This window comes from Jatropha curcas, chromosome 3, assembly GCF_041381405.1.
Source record: "Jatropha curcas cultivar XTBG-Jc1 chromosome 3, XTBG_Jcur_1.0, whole genome shotgun sequence".
NCBI classification, from domain to species: Eukaryota; Viridiplantae; Streptophyta; class Magnoliopsida; order Malpighiales; family Euphorbiaceae; genus Jatropha; species Jatropha curcas.
In genome coordinates, this window is record NC_143153.1 from 28,297,352 (window position 1) to 28,307,792 (window position 10,441).

Sequence of the window (10,441 nt, forward strand, 5' to 3'; positions counted from 1 at the left end):
CGAAATTCTAAAATAAATATCTAAATCCGACCAAAAAGGGTCAATCTAGTTCAATTTTCAATAAAGAAATCGAGAATTACCCAGCCCTGGCTCCAATACCAATACTTGACGCGTCGTATTCAACTTCAAATACCATCTGCCTCAATATCTAAAAACTCTTTTAAGCACTTGAAGTCCACTCAAAATTTCTCTTTCTTTAATAATCAGAGGAGTAACAGAGCTGAAGTTGTTTATAAATTGACAGTAGAAAGATGTCAAACCATGAAAATTTTGAATATCATTCATTGAATGAGGTGCAGGCCAACTAGTGATAGCTTCAACTTTACTAGTGTCTATGTTAAAGTTGTACAATACGGTAGAATCTGATCTTAGCGAGAGTAAAACCTCATTACAGATGCAACGATAGAAGTACACGACTAAATTACCACTTTTAAGGATCCGATTCACTCAAAATCCCTAAGAATCCGAGACACAAATATAGTGAAAATTCTTAACTTCAAAAACTGCATTATAAGAGGTGGTGTTAGCCCTATTTATAGGCTATAACCTAAGTAATTAACTAGGAAATAAAAGATCATACTTACTAATTAAGAAAATATATGAGTTTCCAAATAAATAAACTTTCTAATTAATAGAATATCTAAGCTCTCTGTAATTTTAAAATTTACAAAATAGAAAGTTACATAAAATAAATTCCTTTAAAGTTAATTGAGAATGAAAATACTTTGATTTAAAATTGAAAGTATATAACTTCTTAATCGATGTCACCCTTTTCAATTTTTTTCCTTGGTTGAATAAGAATTAATGGAATCACCCTTTCAATTTTTTCTTTAGTTGGATTAATGGAAGTAAATTGCATACCCTGCAAATTCAGGAGTTATACATACAAACATTTTAAGTTTATATTCCTAGTATTTCATAATTTTGTATATATTTGATGTTTAAGTTAGCTAATCAAATTATATTTTTCAAAAATTTTAAGGAAACGATAAATTGGTTTGAATTATATTTCTCATCTTATAATAAAACGTACTTTTAAATGTTAAATAAATTTCAGTTAAATCCAACAAATTTTTTTCCCGTTGAGAAAAACATTCCATTCTAATAGTGTAAAATAGTATCATTTTCAGAAAATAGGCTTCTTGTTTGGAAGTTTCATCATTGATGCTTAAGTCATTGGATGTCAATTTTTGGAACTGGAAAAGTGTTTACTACATAAAATTTTGCCTTTTTCTCCTACAAAGCATTATTCAGAAACACGGACGTATTAGACCCAATACTAATACATTGGAAATAATTCTATAAGAAATCATACTTGAATTGAACTCCGATCACAAAACCACATAATATCAAGTGCTCAATGTAAAAAATTGGACTTGTAAATTATTCCAGACCAATTAACCACATGAAGTTACTGTGTCTCGGCTATTGCAATACAACAATTTCTTGTACAGTTCATTACAAGTGTCCATCGTATTGTATATCACATATTTTTCTGAAGAATCAAAGAATTGAAGGGGAGAGATAATCGGCGGAGAAACGGGAAAAAAAAAATGGACTGTGATGGTTTTAAAAAAGAACTGTAACTGGAGTTTCTTGGCATGCAAAGCTCTATCTAGTGCCATTAGATTCAAACCTGATTCTTTCTCCTCCAGGCTAGGACCAAATATATGTAAACCTCTGTTGCAGCCACCACAACGACACCGATATGAATGCAAACAGTTGTCATGCACACGTACAAGTACCTGAAGTAACAAAACAACCATTAGTTACCGCAAAAGGTGTTGTCTCTTGGCATAGATGGCACCATAGCAATTTCTTGAGTCACGTGAACATGAACATGAACTTGAGATAAATTCGCCAACCTCTTCTTTAATACAGATCAACTTGAAATATAGAATTTGTTATAAAAGATAGAATTTGGTTTAGTTATATTGAGATTTCATAATATTGAATTCGGGTAACATGAAATTCCAAAGATATTGTATAAAATTTTGTACAATTCAGTTATACCAAACAGGGCATAATGTATAAACAAACAATACCCTGTTTAGTAATCTGTAATCCCACATAATCTACCCAGCATTAAATAACAGCAAGTTTGGTGTGACTTACTTTGGGGAGAAAACACTCCAAACAAACAAATGGTTCCTCATTAACAGCAATATAATGGTGTATGCAGTCAACAGAATGGAATTCAAGGCTAGAGGAACTAGGCAAGGAAAGCCAAGCATCATTTTCAGAAAATGCCCTGAATCTACAATTTGGGTAGTTGCTAAGTAGCTTGTATCCTTCACAGAAATGTATATCACCATGCTAAGAATAACTAGCATGGGGGATGCATAGGTGATGATGAACATCAAAATGCCAGAAAGTAATGTTGAGTGAGTTGAGAGGCCCTGGCATTGAACATAAAACAACATTGAAAATTAGATAAGCATGGCAGCCTAAGTCTAAATATATTATGGATAGAACTGGAAGTTGAAAACAGAAATAATGACTGCAGTGGAAAGTTAAGATTATATACTATAAAAGCTCCAGCAACATCAATAGTGGCTAAGGTATTGCTGTTCCCAAGAGCAAAATGGCCTGCCATTCCCATATAGTATAAGGAAGCGACCTGAAGAGAGAGAGAGGACAGGTGCCAAACATTAGTACTTGAAACACAGTCAGCCTTTCTATAAACAAATTTGCAACACTTGTCAGAACATAAATCAATGTCCACTTATTTTATTGATACCAACATAATTAAGTACAGAAGATACAACAAGGTTCACTGAGTGTCAGTCACATTCTATAGAGAACACAAATTTTATTAACTTCAGCAAGAACAAAATTTGGTTAGAAACATTTCATACCAGCTTAAGATATCAAAGATATACATGATCACATAGTTTCACATATTTTATTCACTAATGTTATAGTTGCCAACTTCAGCCTGTTCTTGATACATCTGGCTAAATAATGCAAGATTCTTGAGTTGTAATCAATGAGACTTCAAGCTAACATATCTAGTTGTTAATCCTAAAACTATAGGATATAGGAACTAACCTCAAGCCATTCCTTATTTCGTGGCCTGCCGTAGGAATAATACAGCATGCTAGTCAAGACTTGCATGAGAAGTAAAAAGATGGGCATTGAATTGATTGGCTGTTGCAGCAACAGTTGCAGAAAACACCAACTTAATACATATGCCAAGCCGATTAAATATGAAAAATCCCTAAATTCCAGCAATAGAGAATTGTGTTGAATGTCAATGGATACTAAACTTGATGAGGTGGTTTTGAGTCTAACATATGTACCAGGTACCCCAATGGGCATAAGCCATGGCAAGGCTACAACAGTGCCAATTGCAGTGAAACCCAGAATTGCATAGATTACCTGTGCCAATATAGTAGCTCCATAACTGGATGACACAAATGCATTGTCTTTGTACTCCATAATATGCCATAAAATGAGAAGTCCAGATATCAAAAAGCAAAATCCAACCAGTTGAATAATTTTTCTTTCACATCGAGACAAAAATAAAGCAAATAAGCCCAAACTGATCATGAGGAGACCTGAGGCTAGTTGAATTAATCTTATACTGTGACTCCCAGCCTGTTCAAGCCACTTTGAAATGTCTGGAAGATAAGTCCAGTTTACACCACCCTGATGCCAACCTCTCAAGATTCGTCCAGAAATAAGAAGCAAAAATATGAAATACACTTGAAAATTACTCCTTTGATTCTGTCCCTTCAAACATAATGCACTTCCACTTCTCCCAGGAACAGACTGTACTGCTTTCCGAAGTAATAACAAATATGATGTAGATATAACAAAATTCCAAATATAATGCTCTTCCTCTACCATAGAACTTGAGCCCATACTCATGACAAGGATCAAAACAACACCCAAAATAAAGACCTCATCTAAACACCATCTATGCTTGACATTACTTGTGTTAGAGAGGGTTTGCTTCTCCTCAAAGTAAACTTCATTGCTCAAGCAAATTACCAGGCCTAACAATATCAGACATGATAAGGCCACTGCCATAACCCCAAAAGCAAGTAAAGAAACAGGTTTCTGCAAACAACGAAGGAATAGAACATAGTAATCATCTTATTTACAGTATATATATATATATATATATATATATATATAATGAACATTTGTTAATTTTCCTGAGAGATGACTTTTTTAGCCAATTCAACTTTTGAAAAAGAATATACATACATCAGTTACTCTGCGTGATAACCACTCACTTGCAGTTTTCAGGAACTCGTAATATCCTGCAACAGTGCTGCTATAATCATCCTTGCTTTCAGACCTATTTAGATCAATTAAGGTAAAACCAATATCACTGCTTCAATTACAAAGACAGCAATTTAAATATATTCAATATATATTTTTTCCATGGTAATCATCAATCAGATACTCATGTAAGAAACCAACCCTGATTCTTTTTTAGACTTCCAGGAATCATGAAGATTTGCAGCATTCATAAATAAGCAACATAGTATCTTCTCCATATTGTCACTACGTTCGCCACTTCCAAGCCCCAGACCAGCAATGAAACCATTGCAGGGGAAATTTCCACATGATAAACCAGGTAATTGTGCTTCCACTAATCTGAGCAACTGCCAGGAATTCAACTCCAGTGCTCTCAGCTGTTGATCATCTGAATTCGCAAGCAGCACAGATGGAAAATATAAAATTTCAAACGAATACCGGCATCAAACTGGATCCAGATACTGATTTTAAATGTCGGAAGAAATGCATGACTTAGCACAATGAAACCAATAAAAATCTGTTTGCCCATTGTAATTTATGAGTTTGAATGGATATTCATCTTTCTATGGAAGCAAATAAACAACAAGAGTTTGTACCATTTAGGTTAAATAACAACTGCCTATGAGCCAACACAGATGCATGACCAGATCTGGAAAAGTCTGTAAATGCACAAGCATTCCAAGAAACTAGTCTACCTCAAATGGATAAATGGCTTTACCAAGATAGATATACATATTAATCCTCTTCTGCTAGGATATGATTTAAAATGCAGCCAATGTGAACGTAAATTAATTCCCATGTAAATGCATGTCCTACAGAAATACCAAAGGAAATCGCATGTAGTACAAAATACACTAGACCAAACTGTAAGACTAGGGAGGGATCGACAAATATTTTGTTAAAAAAGAAATTTTATGAGGGATGAAAGAGAGGATATGAAAAGCTATCCTCCAAGGCCACATGGATAAGAACAACTAAACAAGGAACATGTTCTTTTTTTTTTTTTGAAAAAAAAAAATTGACACCCCAAAGCTTGAATAAAATTTAAAGATAATCCTACAAAAGCCTCTAAAAAGCTGAAAAAACCAACCGTATCTTAAAGAGACAAAGGGGCACAAGAACACGGTTTCTATATATTTCTCTCCATCTCAATAAAAAAAATTAAAAAAATAAATAAAAAAAAAAAAAGAAAAAGCACAACTACTTTGGCATCTTTTCTACCACCAAACCCTGTCCATTAAGTCCAGGTGCTTTTAAGGAAATATGCATTGTCCCATTTATTTTGACTAATCTCATCACAGGTCTCGACAGAGATGTATCTTCCTATTTACTTTCTTTGGAATAGATCTATTGTTATTTCCTCTAAATAAGTTACGAACAAGATTTTTCCTCTAATTTTTTGTTTTCTTTTATTTTATAATATTTTCTATCATTAATACAAGATAGACATGAACAAAGACACTTAAATAGACTGACCTGTCAAAGAATCAAAAGTTCCAGAAATCAGGACACCCACATTGTTTTTAGGAATTGGCACACCATATAGTAGAGCTAAAGTTGGAGCAATGTCAACCTGGCCCATTTGAAATTATTTGCTACAATTAAATTTTGTCTCACACTGCAATAGAAAAAATAAATGAATTTGAAAATAGGGGGAGCTTAAGTAGGAGGTAACCAAAGTTCAAACACAATGGAAGAAATTTAAAAACCAAGTTTCTGTTTTTGGCAATTTTAAAGAATTTTCATAATCTTCAAAAGATGGAATCTGAATATCACATCAAGAAAATCACCAAGATTCCTTCATTTCCAGTTTGCAGCAAGGTAAGTTCTGGGCTTTATTTATCACTTGCAAGTTACAAAAGCTTCTAATCAGGTAAAAAAATAGACTTTGACAACTTTTGGAATTGAAGAAAGTCAAGACATGAAGAGAGAAATTTAGGTTCAGGAGCATCTAACAGAAGCTCATAGGACAGAGCTATGCTAAGCAAGCTCCAAATAAACCTCATACTACCTTATTTTTTAATTAGACAATTGTAGTTGTTTCCAAGCATTTGGACATCCCAAAATGGAAATCTAGACAAACAATTTGGAAGAAGCACAAATTATTTTGTTCTTTAAAATCAACAAGTCGTATAAACAATCAATTTTCACCCACAAATAAAAAATTTCTGTCACGGACAAAAGCAAAAATTTAAGCAACTTTGGTGGGGAATAAAATAGAAAGACCAAGGAAAAAGTCAAGGTTCTCCACTTATAACATGGAAAACTAAGGATCATATTATTGTATTTTGTTACATAATACATTTGATCTCAAATTTCAAAAGGATATTATGTCTTGTGGGATGTAGATGCAATGAACTAGGCAGTTTCTGGAACAGTAAGTGAATGTGAATAGCAAAAAGATTGCATAATTTATTTACCTGGTGAACAGAATTATGGGTAGATGGTGCATAATGAAAGACGTGATTTTTCAGGCCAATAAAAAGAGCTAAAGAGTCAGTTTCTTCATAAGAAGAACCCCCGTGATTACCACTCTCAGTCATGCCATGATCACTCACTACCACCTACATAAGAATGAAAGAAAGTGATACAGGAGAATATCACATGGATCAATACAGATGAAAACATTGCATCAAAGATTAAGCAACAATGAAAGTGCCACACTCTAACCAGACATAGAAAATCTCAATCTATGTGCATGTTAGACACGTGTATCATGGCAGTGATGAGTGTAAAAATATAAATAGCGATTTGTGTACAGCTAGGAATTGTGTTAACAGTTAACTGATTGCTGTACCCTATGAAGATCTATGAACCATCATTTGTTAGACTTGAGCAGTGTTTGCATGTTTTTTCACATGATAGACATCCTTTGTTTTAACTGACGAAAGTAAGAGTTAACTGACAAGAGTAAAAATGATGTAGCACCAACCAGAAGCGTCCATCCTTGATTATCATCCGGAGTCTGAATAGTGCTTGAATGAATTGCCTTCACCACTTCATCCATCTCCATAAGCTTTGGACCCATCAAAAAACTAAAATAGTTGACAAAACATTCAACTGAAGCTCAAGAAAGAAGAACCAAAACCCATATTAATATTGATGAAAAATGGACTAGAAATACCTGCTGCGCCCACCAATATGTCCAACATGATCCAAGCCCAGATAATGAAGAATCTAAAAATAAAAGCTAGAGTGAAATCAAATGACATAAGAAGAGTAAAGCACTCTGCTGAGGAACTGAATAAATTATAATCAATCATATAATAGATATCAATCCAAATGAAAAATGCTCCTCAATTTTTGTTATTATCAGTATTCCTCATCCCATTTTAAAGAGGAGCTACAACAGAAGATTAAGGTTTCATTTTCAAGTTTCATTTTCAAGCATAGGAGAATAAGACAAGAAAGGAGTAAAATTAAAGAGTACAGAAGAACATTGGAGGTAGACTAAAATACCAAGAATGAACTAAAAGTACTGGCAGAGAATTTCACTTGATCAATATTGTGAACAGAAACATGGCTCTTCCCATTACATTCTGTGATTTTAAAATGTAATCAATCTTAACTTTCTAACAATTCCTATAGAACAGTTGCCTCGTATCCAAGTCTCAATTTTAAGCATAAGGAAGAGTCAGGATAGGATGGCCTTAACATGAGTGGTTCCCAAATTGACAGGTTACTAACTTACTATGAGCTCAGTTATGCACTCTTCAATTGCAAAGGCAATAGGATATGCTAAATCTCATAAAAACTTCAAAAAACAAAGGGAGACAGATATATACAGAACTCTTCAGGTTATTCACATGAAGCACATAATATGTAGCTCATACATAGAACTCCTTTAATTCAGCATAAAAACATAACAAGTTGCAAAAACTTCCACACTCTGTTGTCCTCCCCAGCCCCCAAAAAATCCTTCTAAACAGATAAAGGGAGGAAAGAAAAAAAAAATTAGAAATAATAGACCAGAAAAGATAAAGCAATGGTAGAGATTTAAAAGGAAATATCGCTGAAGTAGTAACACTTCAATACTAATTTTTTAAAGGGGCCACCATTTCAAATGCCAGATTCAAACTAAATTATTGGATATAAACGAACGAAAAACACCAACCAGAAGATTCCAGTCATCCCTGCCAAGCTCGTTCCCCAGATGCCGAGAAACATTTTGATCAACTTGTACTGTGTCCTTAACCTGTAGCGAGCACAAATATAAGTAGCAGTGATAATTACATTATAAATAGAGTCAGAAATAAGAAAGAAGCTCACTAATACACCAAAATAAATGACAAATAACATTCTACTTAATGACTTAATATTTCCATCTGCCCCAGCCAGAAATCATGAGCTAAGGCAGAAGAGATTCAAGAAATCATGGAACCAAAAAGACCTTTGTTAGCTTTGAAGAAGCAGCAGCACAGTCTTGATTAAGACGCAGCTATGTTTTCAAGTTATATGGCTGATGAAATATATGTAAAGACATAAAAGTTTAACCAAACGCCATCAACTTGAAAAAGATGCACCTATGATCTCTCGGGGAACTCAAGAGATAAAGCTGCAATGTAAACTAGCACAAAAGAAATGTAACAAAAGCTAGAGATGTAAATAAACCTACAAAAAAACTGCTAACTCCATCATGTCTCACAAACAATCCTGGAAACAACTTGAGCCATGTTTCATCACCAAGCATCACCATTTTCCAACCAATTCTAGAAAACTGACCTGCAACATAAAAAATTTGGAACTGGTAATTAGCAACCTAAAAAAAAAAAAAAAAAATACACAAGAAGCTCAACTCAATACTAATGACACAATTCACTTCAACTAACCAAGAAGATTGTCATCTAATAAAGCCTGCGTATTAAAATTAAAAGCCACGTCCAAGAATCCCCCAATTGCCCCAGAAACCATAGCCTGTAATCATATGCTAATAAAGGTAAGTAAACTACCATACCATTTCAGCTGGACCAAAGCAATGCCATAACAAAAATACACCTTTAAACGAGGCATAGTAACAGTTGGAGGTGCAGCCTTTGCATGGTAGCCAATAGCCATTCCACTAGATAGCAATGACTGAGTATAAGGCATAGCTTCCATCAAATCTTTACGCGCAGGCTGGCCATCCTTGCCAAGCACAAATTCTGCTGGAAGACCATCAATAACCTAAACTAACATAAATTGAACACGCCAAACTGAAACTAACTCTATAAAATAACATCAATAGCATTAGCAACTAATAGAACATATCACATACCATTAAAATCAACCGGTTAAATAAAGGAGGGATTCCAGAGAGCTCCTACATATAATTATAACACACATTTAGGAAATCCAGATTACCAATATTATCAGAGAGAAGGAGAAGGAAGAAAACGATACCTGATATAGTGATTTTAGTTGATGAGGATGTAAAATCGCATCTGTTTGACTTTGATTGTCAAAGGAATTGCAATCCGGTGCGTAGAAGCTCTCCCCGCCACTGCCATTAACAAATTGCAGTTATCAAAAAATACATAGAAGGTAAAAAAAAAAAAAAAAAAAAAAAAATTGTTTCTCGGAAACCAAACGGCGGAGGATGTAAAATGTGGGGGGAAAAGATGGAACCTAACGCCGGAAAGAGCGGGTTTGACGGGGAAGAAGCCATAGACGAAGAGGGAGAGACCGATCATTTGAATGATAACCGCAGCAACTGTTAATAGTGTTAATTTACTACACGATGTCGTTTTGGTCATCTTCTTCTTCGTCAAAGTCTCATAGAGATCTCAGCTGTTTGTAAATGAACCAGCAGAATATAGCTACTTAGCTAGTTAGCTACCCGAGAGCAGAGACGACGTTAATCGAGTATAAGCAATTAGTATACAAGTTCATATAAAAGAAAGGCTTTAGCTGATAGCCATTAAATTTTAAAATTTTTCGATAAAATCAGTATCTATGTCTATCTCTGAATATGTATTACATATTCATCCGTATTGATCTCGTTATATTTGCTTATTATTATTATTTTTTATATCTTACAATGTTTGATATAATGTTTATGATTACTATTTTTCGTAATAATTTTCATGATGATTTATTGAATAAAAATTTTTTATTAATATCTTAACGAGTTAAAAGGTGAAAAAATGATAAAATATTTTTATTGATTAAATTTTTAATGTGTATTTTGTGA

General features: G+C 33.9%; 1 protein-coding gene across 9 annotated transcripts; it reads right to left on the reverse strand.

Moving 5' to 3' along the window:
- Nucleotides 1–1,497: 1,497 nt before the first annotated feature.
- Nucleotides 1,498–10,190, reverse strand: LOC105641676 (Alkaline-phosphatase-like family protein). Of its 9 annotated transcripts, XM_037641762.2 has the most exons (18): nt 9,877–10,190; nt 9,652–9,751; nt 9,527–9,571; nt 9,268–9,435; nt 9,102–9,186; nt 8,888–8,994; nt 8,387–8,467; nt 7,397–7,449; nt 7,205–7,307; nt 6,693–6,836; nt 5,749–5,845; nt 4,435–4,660; nt 4,216–4,309; nt 3,382–4,065; nt 3,052–3,150; nt 2,528–2,620; nt 2,116–2,399; nt 1,498–1,745 (listed from the first exon to the last, which is right to left on the reverse strand). In XM_037641762.2, the coding sequence occupies exons 1-18, from the start codon at nt 10,002–10,004 to the stop codon at nt 1,631–1,633; spliced, it is 2,706 nt and encodes a 901-aa protein (XP_037497690.1). In that variant the 5' UTR covers nt 10,005–10,190; the 3' UTR covers nt 1,498–1,630. The 9 variants fall into 9 exon arrangements, with proteins under 9 accessions (XP_037497690.1, XP_089575540.1, XP_020537988.1 ...); XM_089719414.1 differs by having other exon boundaries at nt 3,052–4,065; nt 7,205–7,288; nt 7,397–7,462; XM_020682329.3 differs by having other exon boundaries at nt 3,052–4,065; nt 9,882–10,189.
- Between the last annotated feature and the right edge of the window lie 251 nt (nt 10,191–10,441).

Coding starts and splice junctions, on each gene's coding strand:
- LOC105641676 (XM_012226264.4), bottom strand. CDS start 10,004: ATGACCAAAACGACATCGTGTAGTAAATTAACACTATTAACAGTTGCT. Junction 4,310..4,434: donor AAGTCTAAAAAAGAATCAGG/GTTGGTTTCTTA, acceptor TGATCTAAATAG/GTCTGAAAGCAAGGATGATT. Junction 2,400..2,527: donor ATGTTGCTGGAGCTTTTATA/GTATATAATCTT, acceptor GTTCAATGCCAG/GGCCTCTCAACTCACTCAAC.